The 21,609-nt window shown below is 36.2% G+C and overlaps 1 protein-coding gene across 2 annotated transcripts; it reads right to left on the reverse strand.

Annotated features, from left to right (window-relative positions):
• Positions 1 to 11,080: 11,080 nt before the first annotated feature.
• Positions 11,081 to 19,899, reverse strand: cndp2 (carnosine dipeptidase 2). Of its 2 annotated transcripts, none has more exons than XM_081375669.1 (12): positions 19,782 to 19,899; positions 19,311 to 19,412; positions 18,931 to 19,074; positions 17,711 to 17,873; positions 16,704 to 16,792; positions 15,779 to 15,979; positions 15,273 to 15,357; positions 14,838 to 14,998; positions 14,134 to 14,298; positions 13,877 to 14,018; positions 12,260 to 12,407; positions 11,081 to 11,891 (listed from the first exon to the last, which is right to left on the reverse strand). In XM_081375669.1, exons 2-12 carry the CDS (start codon positions 19,368 to 19,370, stop codon positions 11,825 to 11,827), a joined length of 1,425 nt encoding a protein of 474 aa, XP_081231795.1. In that variant the 5' UTR covers positions 19,371 to 19,412; positions 19,782 to 19,899; the 3' UTR covers positions 11,081 to 11,824. The 2 variants fall into 2 exon arrangements, with proteins under 2 accessions (XP_081231795.1, XP_081231796.1); XM_081375670.1 differs by having other exon boundaries at positions 11,202 to 11,891; positions 19,726 to 19,860.
• Between the last annotated feature and the right edge of the window lie 1,710 nt (positions 19,900 to 21,609).

Here is a 21,609-nt window from a genome sequence, read left to right on the forward strand (position 1 = left end):
GTAGTATAGTTAAATCAGTCATTGTATTAACAAGTTGATTGATAATTGAAAATATAGGCTACATAAAAATAAATGTAAACACATTATTAAATGCATTATTATTAGTAGTAGTAATAATAATAATAATGTATTTAATCATTTAAAAATTGTATTGTTCAGTGGTGTTCTATATAGAAGGTTCTTTACGCCTTGCATAAATGTCTGCACAAATGCACAATACTCTCATGTTTAACAGGTTATTTTAAAAAAAAATGTATTGATAAAGTATGTTTATGAGCCGTTAAATTCACAAAATTTAATACAAATTGAAATAAAAAAATAAAAAGAAATAATGAATTAAAACTAAATCCATAAAATGATCGCATGATATGAAAACCTAAAAATATGAAGCACATGACAGAACCCTTTAAGGTTCTAAATAGAACTTTTCCTTCTAAGACTATACGTGGAATATGTCCTGGAACAAAAACAACACACAAAAGAGGCAGAATTTCTGGCTACATATTCGATGTGTGTGTTTAACAAAAGTCCATAGAAATAAATGCATAAAGCTGAAAGTATATGTATATTTATAAATGCAGTCTATTTATTTCATTGTGGTGGTGCGCCTGCTACTTTTGTAAATGCAATGAGAGATATCGTCATGTATTAGAAGTCAAGTATGTGTATAAATGGTTAAAATAACGGGGATATGTCAGCTTCAGCTGCTAACATGCCATGTTCTTATTGCTTGTAATCAAATCAAAGTCTTGCACGGTTACCAGAAGAAGAGCAGAGTTAACGTTGTGGCAGTGTTATAAAATCTGCATGTTTCTGAGTTCATATTCACAGCGATACCCACTCTTTCCATTTTTCTTTTTCCATTCTCCTCTGCCATACCCATTTCTTCTGCGTTTTATCTTTTACACTGTTTATCTTGTGAAATCCCTCACATATTTCCTCCTCACCTCCTTGCATCTTTCTATCTCTATTCCCCGGTAGCCTCTGAAGTGAATGCACAAATTACATCCCTCTACCTTTTTACTCTGCACTAAATCTTTCCTTTTTTCCACTTTGCTGAGCTTGAATATTTCATTCCCCCCATCAAATATGCATCCCATTAATTAAGTGAAATTACTCCCGACTGCCAAATATTCGCTGCCGATGACTGTCAACACAAGATGCACGGCTTTGAACTTCTAATGACACGGCCTCACTTTCAGCTGAGTTACAGCCTTCAGAAAAGCGTCTGCGGGCACGCGATCAACGCCCTTCCTTGATGCCAAAGCCTGGAATTAAGTGCCGGTTTCTTTTTCCTCCGGCTTTTCAACAAGCCTCACAATGGATGACACGCGTGCACTTGACAAGCAAGAACTTCCATTTTAATTATATACCTTTTCCTCATCTTTTAATTGCTGTTGTTAATCAGTCATTAACTTCTCCCGCCCCCCTCCCGAGCCTGAATCCTAAATCTCCCGCGCAACATCTCAATAAATTCCCGCGCGCCCCTCCCCGCGCCGGCTCTAACGTGTAATTTCATTTATTTTTAAAACTGTCATTTTTCCAAACAGAGGTATTTGTTATTTGTTCCAAAGGGCTTGACAGTCAGGGGATTTTAATCATAACTTGCATTAAATTATCAGTCTCCGGATCTGTCAAGAGGATAAATTCAAGACGACGTTAAAGACGCCGCTATTGAGTAATTGTGTTCTGGGCAACACTAATATTACCACTGACTGATCCCAAACAATGGTGATTGAGCTATAGGGCTATTTGCCTTTCACCCTCCCTCGATAATTCCAACCTGTCCGAAAAGCCAAAGGACTCGATATGAGTACAGATACAGTGGTGACAATGGGCCTATTTGTCTCTCCTCCCTCTGAAAAGAAACAGATGTTTCTGGAGGAACTGACTTCTGGATTAACATGAGCCAAAGCGGTACTTTAAATGGGGTGGGAGTGGCGCGCTGATATGATATGACAGACAGGGCCGAGATGGCTTGACAACAGCAGGAAGGGCTCCGAAAAAGATCTCAGTACGCCACGCTGGGGCGACTGAAGACCTCTGCGACAAAGCAACAAATGAACTTTTAATGACTGTGGCAACTTGAAAAATCATAATAGAAACATATCAGAAACCCTGTGGCATATTTACACAGACACCGACCTCTAAAATTGATATATTTTACAAAATCACGGCGCTTCTTAATATTGTTATTCAACCCATACGCATCACAGAATAGTGCTAACCAATAATTACAATCTATGAGCTGGCGGCATGGCCATGACAACAGTATTTAAGTCTTGTTAATATAGGGTGTCTGTTCTGGCCCTTGTGGCAGATTGTGTGAAGTAACTTCCTCCTATGTTGTGAAAGAATATGAATAATGAGCTACTAACAATTAGCGTCGTCAGGAAACCTAAACTAAAACTGATTATTAGTTTAGGCATCATATATGGATTATCTGTGCTCAGGTTGCGAATGATCAAGTGTTTCCTTTTTAAAAGTCATCGCAAACTTCGGTGTAATTTAAATCATTTAAGTTACGCAATTTTTGACGTTTTGTCACCGGCTGCTTCCCAACTAAAGAATCGATTTGTCGGGTCCAGGGTGTGAGCGGGGAGGGCTGAGAAAGCCCTGAGAAACAGATACGTGGCGTCTAGACAAATTATAACCTCATCTGTTTTGCCTAATGAATTATGCAAAAAGGGGACCTGGCTTGGGCTTGGCTAAAAGTAAATATTTAATATTCATCCTCGCAGTCTGAAATTACAAAACACTTTGCATGGCTAAATGTTTCTCCACCCCGGCGAAATTGCCCATTTTGGCCAATTTAGTTCATGCGTCTAAAGACGTTGATTTGAATATATCGAGCTTTTAAAGCCGACCCGCTTTGGTGAGACTCTTTTTGTTGTACAGTAACCACAAATAAATGGCTTTCACAATTAGAGGTTTAAATAATGCAATGGCTCATGTTCAGTCCTAAGCAGGATTCCAATGAGCTTTCTAATGCATGTAATGATTAAGTGTAATTCAAATACCAACTGTGTTGTTCAAAATCTGACAGGCAATAATTTGCTCTATTATATTGTGCCATTTAATTGCCTGCTACCGACAACCTCTGACGTGCCATGAAGCAATGATTTACAATTACTCCAGCAGTAAAGATCAGGGGATGACAATATAATCATCTACACAGAGATCCCTTCTCATCTGCCACAACTAGTGAGGCAAGTAAAAATAGTTTGAAGCTTGTAGTTTTAACTCCACTCTATTTGAGGATTAGAAGATATTACAGCTGCGGAGGACGTTTAACAATAGCAGTTGTGTTAAGAGCTGGCTGCGGCGGGATGAGGCGAGTCAAGATGTCGGTTTGCTGTCAGGGACAGGCCTCAGACGCTAACGGAAGGACATTATTGTTGGGGGGAAAGCGTTACTGATGTCGGAGTTTAATCTAAATGAGGAAACGCCAAGTGGAAGATCAAGCAACAGACTCTGTTTCCCCATCCATCCTCTTATGAACTCCGTAAGACTTTATTACCATATAAATGATAAAGGATAACGTACGAAAAAAAGTATGCAATAATTGCGCTTCCCTACGTTGCAGTATGATGTAAATGTTTCTAAAAGACAAAAATAAGCAAATCGACGGCCTCCAACAAAGTTAAGTATCCTGCCCTAATTTGAGTGTGGAATTATGGAAAACAAGTTTACTCCATATTAAACCAATGTTTCACAGCATTTAAGGAGCTGATACATAATTTAACGCTTACAAAAACGAGCACAGCATGTTTGGTTGGGGGGGGGGGGGTCCTTAGAGGGAAGGCAAGGCTGCTGAGTGCACTGCCTGTTTAAAAATGATGGAGGAGAACAGGGGATTCTCATTAAGTGGCTTCACTCCACCCCGAGCAGCAGACACTAGAGAGAATGCAGACAAAATCACAGGCTCGTGTTTCCCCATTAAATATGAAGGATTGTGCAATATGTGCAGGCAGGCAGTTTGCCGGGGTCAGCCGTCGCACTCTTTCTGCTGTTTCTGCAGGTCATGTCATGATGACCGACTTTACCCCGTGTTCAATCAGTTCCTTGTGTTTTAGAAGATGGGGCAGGAAAATAATAACACGAGGCAGGGGGACTTTTAATGAGGACAAATTAGACTTGGGCAGCAAAGAGCTGCGAGGGACGAGAAGTTTCATTACATGACCTACATGGAGAGAACGTTTTTCAAACTCATTGACAGGAAGATCGGCCTTGATTTCAACTTCACTTCCTGTCGAAACTGAGAGAAAGTACTAATGAAAAGTGTTTCAGCCACTTGACGATGTCATTCAGTGGGCACAAAACTTTTGGACACTTAAAATGTGTTCATTTCATTCCATCTAGTACATCACTTTTACACATTTACTTCTCAACAAGTGTCCATCACATTTACCATGGACATGTTCCACAAAAACAACCAGAAAAATGATTAAATGTTTTGTTTGGAAAGCGTTTTTGTGTTATCTTTCACTGAAATAAATACCTCTTGGTTTTATACCTTCTTATATAATGCCAAGACAAGTATACGTTTTTAAATGGTAACTTTGTCTTTAACTTTTGTTTTTTCAGCACAACATAAAAAAAATATTTTGAAAACTATCTTTATGTCCATTCAATAAAAGTCAATGGGGTCCAAAACAACACTGGACCCTCATTGTGTGGACACTGAGACATTTTTCAAATATAATCTTTTTGTGTTTTACAGAAGAAAGTAAGTCATGCTTCTGGTCAAAGCTAAGGCTAAACATACACATACAACATCATCCGTGCTTTGACAAATCACAGATCCGAAATCAGTCGCCCGCCTCATAACCGCAGTGAACCGAAAGCTGAAACCGATCCCAAAGCGGGTCGTCGAAGTGCAGCTCCGCGATCGCTCACCGGCACTACTTGACATGGCTTTTACTTTGATCTCCCCTGTCTCCGATTCATTGGCTGCCGACTTCACTGACTCCAATCTGACCCAGATAAAGACTCTGACCTTTCCGACCAACTCCATTACATGCAGCTGTACTGGGTACAAGCTCTTAAACGACTGCGGTTTAAATGTGGCCATTACTGGAGCCGGTGTCTGCAAAGATTTCATTGTCACAGCCCGGCAAAGGAAAGATGGCCACACAAAATGACTCTTGACCTTCATTTACATTCGTTAATCAAATGTCACACAGAGTCTGCGTTTTATCAGCGAGTCCGTGTCTATCTCCAGAGATGATTTGTGTTTTCAAACAGGTAAATAGAAGGGTCTGCTACCACGACGTGTGCGAGGAAATGGCTAAAGGATAATAGTGGAGAATATTCAGCGGCGTTTGCTGCTTTGGGCTGATTCTGAGAACAAGATGCAGGTGAGATGAGATTTATACAGATCATTAAGAGAAAAGGAAGATTGAATCTAATTATAGTCCACACAGCTGAAATGAGAATCTGCAAAACAAGTCTCGGATAAAGTGACCAGTGCCATTTTGTCATATATAAATAACACAGAAGCTCACCAACGGATTCGTTCCAATAGAATAAGCATGTCGTGAACAGCACAGCTAATGACCTGAGTGGTACATTTTGCATTCTAATTCATTCAGCACCTAATTGTGAGTGGACACCACAGATAGCCGCCCTCTCTCTCCTCATCTCTCCCCAGACTGCAGAGAAGCCCTGCTCAGAAAGGTCAAAATGGCCGACATTAATCAGATCGCCATATCCACAACCCCTCCCCGCCATCGTTACTGTGCTAATCACTCTGGGTTTGGTTGCAGAGAGGTTTACTCCTAATTATTGTCATTAATAAATCAGACGAGTCAGGCTGTCGGGATGAAAGAGAGGCCGTCCCTGCTTGCCATCCATCAGAGAGGCAGAGTGCAGGAGAGTCCAGTCATTAAGAAGCCTTTGAGACACACGGCCGCATTGGGGACTCGGCAGCTCAGACAATAATACGCCTAACTTTTTCATCAACCTGTGGCTTCCGAAACCAACCAGGAGACGAGGATCCCGGAAAATCATCAGTCACGTACAAAGGAGCGAGTTAAAAAATAAAACAAATGAATGTTGCAGAAAGCAGGGAGGGCGCTGTGGGATTTTGCAAAAGCAACTGTCTATGTACATTACATAGAGACATCCAAAAGTCTGAGAACACATTGGGGGAAAAATTCTTAGGACTGGAAGTAAAGTTCCAGTATTTTGAAACTGTTTAAACACACAATAAGTAAAAGGAATCATAAATAAATAAAAAATCAATTTCAATTCAACAAAAAATCATGCTGGATAGCATGGGAAATTTCAAATCAAAATGGAATATATATATATATATATTTTTGTATTTAAAAAAGAATGCACAATAAAAGCTCATTGAACTGATACCAAATTTGTGATCTATTTACGTTTTAATAATTTTATCAATGTCGAGAATGTCAAAATGTATTATAAAATGTTCAAACAATGTTATTTACTCTATATATCATTTGCAAACTTCACAATGGATACCAATTAATTAAAACAATTTTTTTTTACCAAACACACATTACCATGCAAAAGTAAGCAGGTTTTTAAAGAAATACTTTTATTCAGCAAGAACGCATCAAATTAATCGGTAAATTGATTGGCAGTAAATACATTTATTTATATTGTGACAAAACATATATTTCAAATAAAAAAAATTTGTTTGTTTGTTTGTTTGTTTTTTCAGAGAATCCTGAAAAATGTACCGGCTTCCACAAAATAGTCAAATCAGCATATTAGAATGATTTCTGAAGGATCATGTGACTGAAGAAGACTGGAGTAACTGGTTTGTTGTTTTTTTAAATTAGGATCAGGATGATCATTGCAAATTATGATGATGTAGATGTACATTTTATTCACAGATGCCATCTAAATTCATCACATTCTAGTGCCTTAACCTCTGAACAGAAATATTCACTCAACAACCAGCAACCATCAGACTGCTTGTTTCCAAAACACATGCAGACACACACGCTCACTCGGTTACCATGCGTGTTGAGGACAGCAGCTAAAAAGTGCCGTATATCTGTGTATGTGTGTGTGTGTGCTTCCCATGCCGCAGGGAGAGAGAGATGGAGAGAGACGTGGCATCGCGCTGCCATCACATCTCATCAAATTAAGGAAGTCCATTCCACTTAAACGAGTTCTGTGAATCTAAAATCGACCATTAATGCAGTGTCATGTTAAATTAATACTGTCATCTAAATTACTGGTATGAATCTTTCACATTTGAAATGAGACCAAGAATGACTTATTCATTCTCTGCTATCTCCTCTGATGTCATCCCCATTAAACATAACCAGGCGAGCTGTCTTGGCCTAATTGTATTAGAGTGTTAAGGGAGTGTTAGGCTGTTCAGAAATCATCATTTAGTATGCTGATCAACGGCTTTAGAGAACTGAATAATATCTGAAATGAGTCGCGCAACGAGGCACGCTGCAACTGACAACGCATGAGAGAGAGACATCAAGGAGATGTGAATGCCGGACAGTTATGTCCACAAACATTTTATACAGTGAAAAGAAGTGGCTCAAGAGTGAGGTGATTGACTTAAGTGCCTACCATGTGTTGTGCCAATCTGACATCAACATGAAAGGAGGTGCGACCCAGACACATGCCCTGGCATCTCTCCAGCAGCAAGACAAGTCCTTATAAGCTGGAAATGTTTGACTTCCCTGAAAGGAAAAGGGCAAACACTGCTGAAAACTTTTAAAAATTCTGATTTTTTTAAATTAATGTGTAAGAGAGACAAGCTAATGTAATCTGGTAATGAGCCAGACCTCATAAAACTAGTGGAGCTCAACTTCCTCCTTCAGTTTTATGGAGGCTGGCTGCAGGTGAGACTGGTCCTGATTTACTGTCTATTCTGTACAGCACATCTCATGTTAGACGGACAAAAACACGGTGAAGCGTGTGTCTATACGTTTGAGGTTTGAAATGAGCAATGTAATCATAATGACCAACATGAACAATAATGTAATACATAAACATGTGCATAGATTGTGCAAAATTCACAATTAAGGAACTGGCTCCCTTTCAACTCGTAACAGGAAGTTAAAATCTGATCTAGAATATCAGGAAGAGGACATTTACTGAATTGCATTTTAAAGAAATTTGAGATAGTAAAGCATTCTGGGAAATGAAGTGTTTATAGCCACCCTGGTCCAAAAAGCTTAATTTATTAGGTAACACTTTATTTTAAGGTGATCTAGTACTAACTCAAATAAGTACTGAGTAACATGAATTAACTAACGTTAACGTTACATATAAGTTACTTACTATAGAGTTCCGGTTAGGGTTTGGTTTAGGGTTACTAGTTAGGCTACTTGTAATCATGCATAAGATAATGTACTGTTAAGTGCATGTAGTAATGTGTAACCATTTATTATATTTAACAGAATTATCATCATTTCTATAGGTGGCATTTCAAACATATCTAACGTTATCTATCTATCGTCTCAAAACCTTAAGGTTTATCTAAACTTTTTTGCAAGCCTAAATTCAGTATTTGTCTTGGCAATAAATAAATATATAAATACAGTTATATGTAATTCTTTGATTTTCACTTCATTTTAATTCGACTTCCGTAACTTACAGTCAGAGTCAAATTCGAACTGTTTCTGCATCCTTTTTTGTTTTGTTTTTACCTCAATTCAAATTTAAGAATTGAATTGTAATTTAAAAGGCATTCACAGATCAATTCTGAATAGACTACAATTAAATTCATAGAATATTTGTCATGTTTAAATGTCATATCGTGAAAGCAATATGTCTTCTTACCTGCTTCTTACCTCAAATGTGTTCTAGCGTAACGTTAGGCTAACGTACCTAACGGCTCTGACCTGGAGCAGTTACCGTGACGTCAGCAGAAATCATCGTTCAAAAGTTTGGAACAACCTCAAAGCCAAAGATTTTCCCTGTTAACCATACTTTAATCCATAATACTAGTCCCTACAGTTATTGAAAAAAAGCTATTATAAACGGTTACAGTCCTACTAAAATGCAAGTGTGATATCTTGATATTCACCACAACTGTCATAAACAAAAGATTTTAAAAATGACCTGGAAAAGTTTCTTGCCTGCTTTGATATAATTTCGATATTCATTCATTGCAGTTTTGCAGTATTAAAAAAACGTGTTATTTTGGAAGAATATGTTACCATACCATTTCATTTAAAAAAAGAATATGGTTAAAGAAGTGCTTAAAAAATTAAATGGACCGAAATCACGTGTCCTGGTTGCAATCTGACAATAAAAAGCATTTGTCGCCATCTAGTGGCAAAAATGAGAAAAGGCTACTCCTCGCATAAAGTAAATGTGTGTTGTAGCCTAACAACCCCCCAAATAATCTTAGTGCTGCTTTAAGGCCTTCTAAAAAAATTTTCCATTGTACCGACCCCTTAGACTAGAAGGATCCATAGGGACCTCCACATAGCCTACCCAATGGGCCCAGGGGAGTGAATTTAAACAATGACCACGTTACAACTGTTAACTTTTCTCTGCTGAAACGTGGCAAAAAAGATTGTATTTGCTGATACAGAAGTAAAGTAGTTCTACAGGTAAACAAAAAGGCTCAAATATTGCATTGATACAAGCTTGCAATGACTGTTGCTCAACAAACCATTCCAACCTTTTTTCTTATCACGTGAAACCAGCAACTCCATTTCATGGCCAATTTTAAATAACAGACAGGACAACCTGTGTTTGCTGTGAGGTCTGACATTCTTGAACTAGTCAGACCTGATGAAATGTGACTCTGCTCCTTACAGCAAGGCCTGGTAAACAGTTTTGTATTCAAATTATTCTGCTTTGTAACTCTTCCTACTGACAGCCATTGCCACAGGCCAAGATATCTCACAAAGCCAATGTGCATTTCAACATGGTTTGTTCAAAAAAAAATGTCAGATGGACTGAAACTGTTCTGAACACTAGCAAAAGAGGGAGAGTTGAAAAAAAAAAAAAATTCTTAAGGGCAGAGATAGGCTGTCTGGTCACATTTAGAGACTGGGTGTCATGGGAAAATAGCGCCACCAGACAAGTTTGTCCATTTGGATTCATCTACCTCGCCTGGCTGTGGTTGCACCGTTCCTGGGGCTATAAAGAAGGAGGTACAGGATAGATGTGACCTACAGCTCATAGAGGGCAGAACTACCAGTGTGCTGTCAGTCCACCTGTAAGCATGAGACATCAGAATGCACATAAACAAGCAGGTTCACTGCATCAAACCCTATGCATGCTAATTTAAATGCACCATTGTGAAAAAGATGCCAACTTTAAAAAAGTGTGTAGATATGTTTACTTTAATGTGTATGAGGTTATTTATATACTCAGACTCAAGTGAGGTGATGTTTTCCATATATATATTCAATAATTAAATTATATATCAGTGCTGCTTGAAAGTTTGTGAACCCCTTGCAGAATCTGTGAAAATGTTTATAATTTTAACAAAATAAGAGGTATCATACATAATGTCATTTTTATTTAGTACTGTCCTGAATAAGATATTTAATTTAAAAGATGTTTACATGTAGTCCACTCCACCAGACAACAAAACGTTCAAAAGTGTATACCCTTGATTCTTAATATGTACAGTGTCGTTATGATCCACGGCTGTTTTTTTTTTTTGGTTTTTCTTGTGATGGTTCATGAGTCCCTTGTTTGTCACGAGGAGTTAAACAGCATCTTTTGTATATTTGAACCCTTTCCAGCAGTGACTGTATGATTTTGAGATTCATCTTTTCACACTATGGACAATTGAGGGAAACAAACACAACTATTAAAAAAAGGTTCAAACATTTACTGATGCTTGAGAAGGAAACACAATACTATAAGAGCCGGGGGGGGGGGGGTGTCCAAATTTTTCTTATTTTGCTTAAATATAAAAAATTCATTTAGTACTGCCCTTCGGAAGCAACAGAAGATACTTACATGTATCCCGGAAGACAAATTTAGTACAATTTACCTTGATCTTCAAATTCAAAAAGTATAAATAATAGTATGTATAAATAAAATAAATAAATAAATATGTGTATATGTGTGTATATATAGATAATAGATAATACATTAAAAATGTAAGAGAGCTACACATGGCAGTTTATCTGTTCAATAAATGACCTTGCTCGCCTGTTGAGTAATAAAAAAGCCATCTCCGCATCGCTTTTACAACATTTCAAATCCCTCAGTAATCGCCATCTCCGAAAAGCCAAGCCAGTGTTTATTTTAGTTTTATTACGAGCTCTGGCGCGGTAATCAGGGTAAGACAAAAACACATTCTGGAAGAAGGATTGACGATGTTTTAAGTTTTGTTAATTTGGAACAAAAAAAAAAGTTACACAGTGTACCTTTAAGGATGAACTATTAACACCTGAGCACTTGGAATACTTAAAATCTTCTCAAAATAGTCCACATTCAGTGAGTGACAGTAAAAAAAATGTTTAAAAAATAATTAAAATTGTATCAATTTTAATTTGCATGTTATTCAGTAGGTGTGCATATGCCATATGTCATATGTAAACAGATTACACCAAATAATAAATTGTCATATATACCAAATTAAAGGATATACCCAATATACCCAAAAATGAAAAATCTGTTATTACAAGGGTGAATAATTTCAGGCAGACACCCAAATATTGCAGCTACTAGGGATATACGAGACTGAAACAACAATGTATACTGATTTGATCTCACCAGTTTTTTTCAAAACACTTGCTTGATGGTTTATTTTAGAGAGAACTGGACTAAAGAAAGAGCTGGTTGGAAATACATCTGATGTTCTGAATGACTACATACTGATAAATTGAATTAGAAGTTTCAGTTAGCTAAGCTGAGATACTTCATAGAAGTAAGCTCCCAACATCTTGGTGCCCTGAATATAGTTGGATCTGCAAAGAAAAAAAGGAAAATTAGAAGGGGATATTTGGGGATATTTAATTTAATTAATCAATCAACGATACTATTGATCAGCATTACCAAACGTAGACGTTCCACTAGAAACAAACATTGATGTATTGTTCTAATTTATTACTGTGAAGCTGCTTTGATACAACCTGTGTTGTGAAAAGCGCTATATAAATAAACTTGAAAATTATTGGAAAAAAAAACATTTTCAAGCATCCCAAGATCAGATAAGTTTTGCATAAATAAAGCTGGCCTATGAGAGCAATCAGATGATTACAGAGGTGACAGTTGCTATCATACACAGACAGATCTCGATAACATGATGTTTGCCATAGCTATGCGCAAACCTCACCTGTTGAGTTTCTCGTTCTGTGAGTGAGCTCCATCGTCAGAGGAACCGACAGGCAGCAGCATGACATTCTGACCGGTTGCTTCTTGGAAGGTTAGAGTCACCGGGATACTTCCGCCCTCACGGGTCAGGTCAGGCTCCACGCCAAACACTAACAGCAGCGAAAGATACAGAATTACGTTAGACCACAAATAAATTGTGTTTGGAGAAAAAAAAAAGCTACACTTTTGGTTTGACATAACAGAATCAAGGCAAAAATCAACCAACATTTTGTAAATATCACACATGGGTTGACGATGCATGTAAATATCATCTTTATAAGTCAATATAAAAATGAGTTTAAAATGTATATGTACAGTATATATGAGATTAAGTGTGTTTAGGCCTGTCACGATAACAAATTTTGCTGGACGATAAATTGTCCAAGAAATTATCGCGATAAACGATAATATTGTCGTTCTGAGACCATTTTCATTTCATATAATTATAATGGCATAATAATGCAGGTACACCTTTTCAACGATCTATAAACTTTTATTTCTAAAGAATATTAAACATTGAAAACGGAAAACATTTTAAATATCCCAAAAAATGAACAAAACAACCAAAAACAATGAAAGCAATGGACTCTTAGTGTCTGTTAACAAAATAAATGTCTGTTAATAAATAAAATGAAACAAAATTGCACTTCAAAAAATATTAAACATTAGGCTTTAGACATTATTAAATAGTGATACATTCCATAACAGGCAAAACTGACAGTTAGGACCTTTGTAAACAAATAAAAAAAAGCCTCAACAAGCCATATCGCACAATTTTGCACTGTTACTCCTGTTACTTTGTCCTCCTGTTACTTTGTCAAGTGATTGTGTACTGTCGGGAAGGCATGCTACGCACTGAAAATACTTGGTTAGGATTAGGGGTGAGGAGTGCGTGCGTATTACACGCCATAAAGAGCGTATCATATGCACGCAAAAACTATTTTTGGCGTATAAATGGCACGAGAAATAACATTCGTGGTATAGATACGCATTTTCATGTGATCGGGCTCGCTGTCGCAACTCACAACTAGCGTCTTCTCTCTCTCCCGGCAGTAGCCGCAAACACTCCCGCCGGCGCTTTCCCATACAAAGACCATGTGACTGAGCGCCGCGGCGCCGCCTTCTCACACAAAGACCATGCAACTGACAACAAGAGGGTTCACTCCTCCTATACGCTAAAGAACCGAGCGAGAGTGGTCATCCAGTCTCTTTGGTAGAGAGAGAGAGACGAGGAAAACAAACAAGCATGCAAATGGAATTATCGCGGCCGGAAAAATTATCGAGCTCGTTTTTTTTTATCGTGCGATTAATCGACTTATCGACTATCGCGACAGGCCTAAGTGTGTTTTAGGTGCTGCAATTGTACGTCATTGTCTTTTTTCAAGTTTTCAAAAATTACATTAGTATATCAATTAATAGGGGCTAATTAAAGCAACATACATAAATATGAAATATGAAATTAAAATAAAATAATTAAAATAGATAAATAGATATATAACTTAAGATATTTTATGAAAACGTAGACTGGAATAAGATCAGCAACCTTGTATCTACAGTTATACCATATATTGTGTCTTACCAGTCTTCATGGCCTTTCTGCCAGCCATGTAGTGAGGGTGGTTAAAGTCAGACACCCAGGCTTTGGCTCCATGTCCCATGTACACTTTCAGTTTGTTGGGACTTTTCATTTCCGCAAACTTGCTTTCCAGATGAGTAATTACCTGTAAGAAAAGAAGCAGAACATTTTAGCACAAGCACAAGCATGTCTGTAAATTATGCAGATGACTCTACGTTAGTGGTAGAGCATTAAACAAGATTAAAAAAAAAACTTCAAACCTGTTTCTCCACTACTTTGGGATCCATGTCAGGGACAAGGCGGATGGAGAACTTGCCAATGACCTTGCGGGGAATGACAGTTTTGGCACCTGCCTCGGAGAACGCTCCCTCTATCCCGTGCAGAGACAGGGACGGGTATCTCCAACGATGCATCAGAATTTGCTCCTGTACAGACAAACCAATATATCATTCGGTTTATTATACACGTCACTGAACATAAAACATGAATTTACAGAGAGGTCAGGCAGCCTGATTAAATGAGGCAATTTTTTAAACATGCTATCATATCATATTCAAAATATATTCCAATAAATAAAATAAAATTTGAATCAGTGTTATTTTAGCATCATTGATATTAAAGTTTTTGGTAATAATTTGAATTCGATTTTATTTTTATATTTTCTGTTTTCTTTTTAGCACAAGTTTTAGTAATTTTGTTGTGTTTTTAAATGTCTATACAGTTTTAGTTTTAGTTATTTTAGTACTTCAATTTAAAAGAAACAAAGAAAATGAGAAATGCTGCCTTGGCAACTAGCTCAAATAAAATAAGCTTACTTTTTTCAGTTAATGTTCTTTTTTTTTCAAGTAAGACCATATTTAAAGGTTTTAGTTTTAGTGAATGATGATAACCCTGATTTAAATGAACAAAAACATAAATATTACATCATCAGATACTGAAATGTGGAAAGAGAGGGGTGATTTACTTTGGTGTCATGCAGGAGTTTGTCTGTTCCAACATCTTTGGCGTATTCTTCCATGTCAAACTCAATCTTTTCATAGAGCTTCTTCTCCTCATCAGTCAATTTAGCCACATGGTTGTATATCCCTGGTACTATAATTTTCCCCTTGTTATCCACCAAAGTGCCTAAAAATATAACATACTTTTTTAGCATTGCAAAAACAATACATTAACAAACAACAATAAAAAATGTTAAGGTTCCTTAAATTGTGAGGTGAGCTGATTAAGAGGAAATCATTGCCAACTGCTCTAAGCTGACAGGTAACACTAGCAAGTCAACAAGAAATATATCTCGGTGTAATCAAAATGCAATCTAGGAAATCCCTGTCATCCTAAATAGTTTTACGACCAACCTACTGATCCTATTTCCACCAAAGGAATATGTAGGTATCAGTCTCACCCATCAGAGCAATGAGGTCAGTCATGGCCTCATGGACGGATCCTCCAAACACACCAGAGTGAAGATCTTTATCACAGCATTCCATCTGAAAATGTAAAAGATGTTTCTCAGCCATGAGAAAACTCAAATCTATACCTTTGCGCTTTTCTCGAAGTACAATTATGAAAAGTGATAAATTGGAATGTCAGACAAGTAAAAAGGCAGTAATCTGCAATTTTGTGATTATCGACATTAACTGTACCAACCAAAAACTGTAATATAGTACATATTTTCATACACACACACACATATATATATATACATATATACATATACATACATATATATATATATATATATATATATATATATATATATATATATAGGATTATTTTATCTTTTTTATAATTAATTTATGAATAATTGTATTATATATACACACATGACATCAGTTATTGACATCAGAACTTTAACTAAGCACCACTGCTTGGAATCTTTTGATGTTAAAGTAACCCATTAACTCCTACCTCAATATAGAAGTAGCAGATTCCTCTCAGGCCGTAGGTAATGCAGGGCTTGGTCTTTCCCAGCCAGTAGTTATCAGAAATGCAGACATAGTCCACATCCTTAAAAAAAGTATCTTTGCGAGAAAAAACCAGCTCGTCTAATCCCTCTGATCCAGACTCCTCCATTCCCTCAAAGCAGAACTTTATATTGATGGGCAGTTCCTGTGATAAAGTAAATGTAGGTTTTAGTGCAAAAATCCATTAATGTGAGGTTTCAAATATTTTACATGGTGCTTTCTGCAGTCTATATAAATCTATAGATATAAAGTGTGAAAAAAATTCTTCACAAAACCAAACATTTTATTATATTAAAACGTGAACAATAGGAACAAAAAGGATACATTTTACTCTTAGTCTATCACATATAATAGAAACAGTGTTATGACATTACAAGTTCCCTTACAGTTAATTAAATTAGATCTAATTAAATTAGCTTGACACAATACTTTCAAATGATCAAAGATCACAAAACAACCTTTAAACTGTTCTGCTCTTAATTTGCGTGTGTAAATGAGGAACTTTAAAAGCAGTGACAGTTCCCTCAGGTGATAATGATTGGGAAACTGAGGTAATCTATGGATAAGCAAAAGACTGTATGCAATGTGATTTTTAACACAATGATATGCAGTGTTCATCACAGTTTCAGTCAAACTAGGTGCACATGCAACTGCAATTTAATTTACATTCTGTCTTGTTGGGAAAAAAAAAGATATATTAACAAGATTAAGTAATGCAGGCAACGCTAAACTTCTAGCAACTGACACCTTTATCCACTGATACTGTCATATGATACTGCTTGCAATACATGAGGACTTTGCACAGCTGTTACAGGCTTAATAAGTAAGCAGACAGTATCATTTGGAAAAAAAAAAGACAGTGTAAGCACCTGTCCAATCTTCTGATACGCCTCAATGATGTTGAACCAGGCCAGCACAGGGCCCTTATCATCGGTAGATCCACGTCCGTACATTTTACCTGCAAAACAATTAAATGAAGCATGAGCCACAGTCAAATAAAATGTCGTAAAGTGTAATGATTACAATGCATTTCAATCTATAATCTCAATTCAGCAAGTCTTTTACAATATATATCAAAGTGCATTTAAAGACCTCACAGATGAATGGTCTTGTTATTAATTTACAAACACTATAACTTTATGCTAATTGTAAAAGCATGATGTTTTGGCTGATCCTGTATGAGATACTCTTCTTTTAGAGCATCTTAAAATAAGAACCTAGTTGTGAAATTTCAGAATTGGTGAAACTTTGTCAGAAAAAAATATATAGATTAAGGAGCTAAATTTTAAAAACAGAAAATATTTGATTGCAGTGCACTATATAAAACAACCAACTAATTAACTTTTTTTAATGATATGCAAAAAATATATATTTATTTTTGTTTAAGATTAATATTAATTAGTCCCAGTTTGGAAAACAAAATCTACAGGAATCAGCTGACAAGTCACAAGGCTAAGCTCAAGCGTCAGATCTATCTCAGCGAAAAGAGACAATAGGATTTGTCTTGAAATCTCTTTGGGCTGGAGGGACACAAATGTAACATGCTGAGTCAGTGAGATTTCTTCCTTTTTTGTGTCAACAGCCACATGCAAGCAGAACTTTTTTTCTTTTTCTTTTTTTTTTAAATGCTAGTGGTGACTAATTTTAGCCCAATTGAATGTGAAATATTACCTGGAGGGAGAACTGCTTGCAGAGTATTGCACAAAAAGCAAATCAATTGAAGAACCTCATTTGGTCTAAACAGGTTTCTTCAATACACTCAAAGGCTTCATTAATAAATTATGTTAGCATCTGGATCCTCAACACCAAGAGACTGCTACTGTACACTTGAAAAATAAAAAGACTTAAAGAGCCACTTGTGCAAGCATACTCATACCATCTCTCTCCACCAAAGTGAAGGGCGGTGAGTCCCAGCCATCCTCAATGTTGGCTGGCTGCACATCCAAGTGTCCGTAAATACACACAGTCTTCTTGCCTGGGTCTGAGCCGAGTCTGCCCAGAACTATTGGAGGAAGAGGGATCTGCTCACCACTTGGCAACTAAATTAAAACCAGAAAAAAGCAATTCATGAGGAGTTTAAAATCATTTAAGAGTGTCGCCTTAGTATTTTTAGTGTTAACTTTCTTATTTATTTTCAAAATATTTATTAGATGTATTTTATATACAGTAGGGAATTGGTTTGGAGATCAAGTTTGATTAAAGGATTAGTTGACTTCAAAATGAAAATTCTGTCATCATTTACTCACCCTCAATTGTTTCAAACCTGTATGAATATCTTTCTTCTGCTGAACATGAAGGAAGATATTTTGAAGAATGTCATTAACCAAACAGTTGATGGACCCCACTGACTTCCATAGTTTTTTTTTTTTTTCTTACTATGGAAGCCACTGGGGTCCATCAACTGTCTGGTTACTGATATTCTTCAAAATATCTTCTTTTGTGTTCAGCAGAAGAAAGATATTCAAACAGGTTTGAAACAACTTGAGGGTGAGTAAATGATAACAGAATTTTCATTTTGAAGTGAACTATTCCTTTAAACATAAAAATATGGAAAATATTTTATATTTTTAAATATTTTAAATACGAGGGAAGAACAAAACACTCAGCTCGGTTAAGGTATTTAACTGACAAATTTTTTTGGCAAAAAAAAGGTAAACTACAGCTACAGGATTTATTTTTCTATGCAAACTGTTGTTTATTTTCCTATGCATATATATATGCATGTATAATTTATTTATTTATTTAAATACCTTTAAGATAAATATATACAACTTTTATTGTGCTTTTAATGGCCTTCTTCGAAATGAATTTTGTTTTGGAACATGACAGTGAATAAATACGACCAAATAAACCACTCATTTACAAAAAAAATTCACTTTCAATTGAACCATGTGATCCGAGTTTAGGACAAATATCAAAACATAACTACACTGCAATCTTGTGATACATGATGTGACATGCAGTCAGATGGTCGACCACAAAAATGTAAAAACAGGAAGCAGCTTGTAATGTTTAAGCTAAAGGCTAAAATCATTAAAATAAAAACTCCAAAGCCGACTAGAGATTTAAAGTAACTGTGAACTTTAGAAAACACACCTTCTGCATGCCGACGTCAGCCATCTCCACTGTTCCCCCAAGTCTCTCGATGTCTTTGGCTGCAATCTCCATCATCTTCTTGATTTCTCCTCGTTTCTCTGGCCAGGCCGACACACTCTGTACAGCAACCCATTCTGCCAGGCGCTTAAAAAAAAAAAAATAACACACACACACAAAAGTGTTTACATTTCCATTAGAAAATGTACATCATACCTTGCTCCATGTCTAAAGAGTACAGTCATCAAAAAAACTATAATAAATACATAATTGTAATTATTAAATAATAAATAAATAAAAATTTAAACTATTTTAGCTTAAAGTAGACACATTTTCCAATTTTGGATATATAATAATATACAATATAATATACCTCTCAATACCTCAACATATTGGTCCTGGTGCTCATCGACGTATTTGAAGAGAGTTGGAAGGTAAGACATTGCTGCACAGTGATCCAATCTTTCAGTGACAGAAGAACTGACCTAAAGGAAAGGAAGATAGACGTGTAATATAGATTTTTTGTCATCCAGAGAGGAAAAAAAAACTCCTCCCAACTCTGTAACAGCTGACAAAATCATTCCCACTATCAGTGCAGAGACGCTGCGCTACAACTATAAAACAGGACAAAAAAATGATTAAAAAATATGTCGAACAAAAACGTATTTTTGATATCAATATCAAATAGGCTTACGCAATAGGCTTTAACTTAAATAATAATGATAATAAGAATAATTTCGCTTAAAACTAGTTCCAGTGGTAACTAATAAGTCGTTCTCCGAAATTCATAAAATATACCTTGCAATGACTATATTTATAAATATATGGGGGGAGGAAAGAAACTGTATATTTACTGGATAAAACACGTCAAAGTCTTGAAGTTAACTGAAAGTAAGCTGCAGTCCACCCCAGGTCTTTTTTCATCAGTGGAGTGAAGAACGCCACGAGAAGCAACATGGAGTTTCCGACAAGAAAGATCAATGGCTTTCAAAATAAAGGTCTGAGAGATGCGGAGGCTTTCACGCAGGGTACAGTTGCCTCAACAAATTACACTTTGTGAATGAATGTCATTACATTAGATAATAAAATATGAATTCAATTGGCATTCATCACTTTCAATAAAACATTTCACTAAAGTTTGTTATATTTTAAATTAGCCTATAAAATATATTAAGATACAAAAATGTATGCTGTTGTCGATGTTTAAATCATTTCAACTTAAATTTCATTAAACTTGTAATTTGTTAAACTTGAATCTTGTAGAACTTATTAAAAGTTTAAAATTGCTTAACTTATTTTGATGAGTTAAATCAATGTAAAAACACATGTTGTCATAACTTATTGAACACAGAATGTTTTACAGTGAACAAAACCCCAATATTTTTCTATTGCGATCTTGGACACTTTAGAGGGAGGGAGGGAGATTGGAGGGAGTTTGTTATTATAATTATATATATATATATATATATATATATATATATATATATATATATATATATATATATATATATATATATATATATATATATATATATATATTAATTATTATATCTGGCCAATCTGAATGAGTTAACTTGTAGAGCCCCTTCTGTACTATCAGCACAAGGAAGGGGTATCAGAAGGGGGTACACATAATGTGGCTCACCCTTCTTTCCACTGTGGAACTCATTAGCATAATCTAAAGCACACAGGTAGAGCAGTTAGAGCAGTGTTTAAAGTTTTACCAATGCATTTATCACTTTCCTAACCACCACCAGAATAATGTGCTGAACACATAGTCCAAACAAGATGGAAAAAGACTGAACTGTCGTGACAGTGGTTCTCAACTCAGGTCCTGGACTATCCTCAATACACATTTTGGATGTTGTCCTTATCTGGCACCGATTTCCGGTCTTGCAGTCCCTCTACTAACAAGCTGGTAAGTTGAATAATGATTTGAGAGACCAAATCCATGGGGCTACTACAGAACCAGGTTGTTTGGGAAACATTGGGGTACAGTTAATAACTTATTTCTCAGCTGTCTTCCCTCATTTTAATATGGTACGTTTTAATTTCAATAGAGTCTTGACTTGTCTGATGACAAAAATTGAATGGCAAAAGAATGCAAGAAGCCTTTTCGGCCATGCCGAGGAGTTCCTGAGACGTACAACACCTCAACAATCTGCAGTGCGAGGTCTTGGTCCTCTTGGACCCTATTTTTTTGTAATGGTGAGTTTAATGATGTTCAGTAAAGGGAAGGGCTGTCTTATTTTGGAAAATTGTTTTTGGCTGTCTAAGTGCATGAAATTAGGTCCACTAATGCGTGGTATAATTGAAAACTATTTAGTATTTTCTGTAAACTTGTCTTTCAAAGATGATCATGGAGAAATTGCCTTTAAAACCCTTCCTGCTGTCCTGCTATCATCACCATACCTCACAAATGGAAAAATGGTGAGTCCAACATATGCTGAAATGAAGCGCAGCTTAAATGACATTCATCCTGTAAGTAAAAGCAACACTATCAAATTATTTTTGATAAATTAAACTGCTTTGTGGCTCATATGGATTCATTTCGTCTTTCCATCAGTGATTCTGCTTATAAATGGGTTATTTTTTGTTCTCACAAAAATTTTAATTATTGTTAATGGGTCATTTTTAGTTCACCCAAAAAAATTAAATTCTGTCATTAATTACTCACCCTTG

This window comes from Scardinius erythrophthalmus (genome assembly GCF_964197995.2).
Source record: "Scardinius erythrophthalmus genome assembly, chromosome: 10".
NCBI lineage: Eukaryota > Metazoa > Chordata > Actinopteri > Cypriniformes > Leuciscidae > Scardinius > Scardinius erythrophthalmus.

Excerpts from the sequence above, each read along its gene's own strand:
- cndp2 (XM_081375669.1), bottom strand. The coding sequence starts at position 19,370 with ATGTCTTACCTTCCAACTCTCTTCAAATACGTCGATGAGCACCAGGAC. Across the intron at positions 19,075-19,310 it reads ACCAGGACCAATATGTTGAG|CGCCTGGCAGAATGGGTTGC; the intron begins GTATTGAGAGGT and ends TTTTTTTTTAAG. Across the intron at positions 11,892-12,259 it reads CAGAACGAGAAACTCAACAG|ATCCAACTATATTCAGGGCA; the intron begins GTGAGGTTTGCG and ends TTTTCTTTGCAG.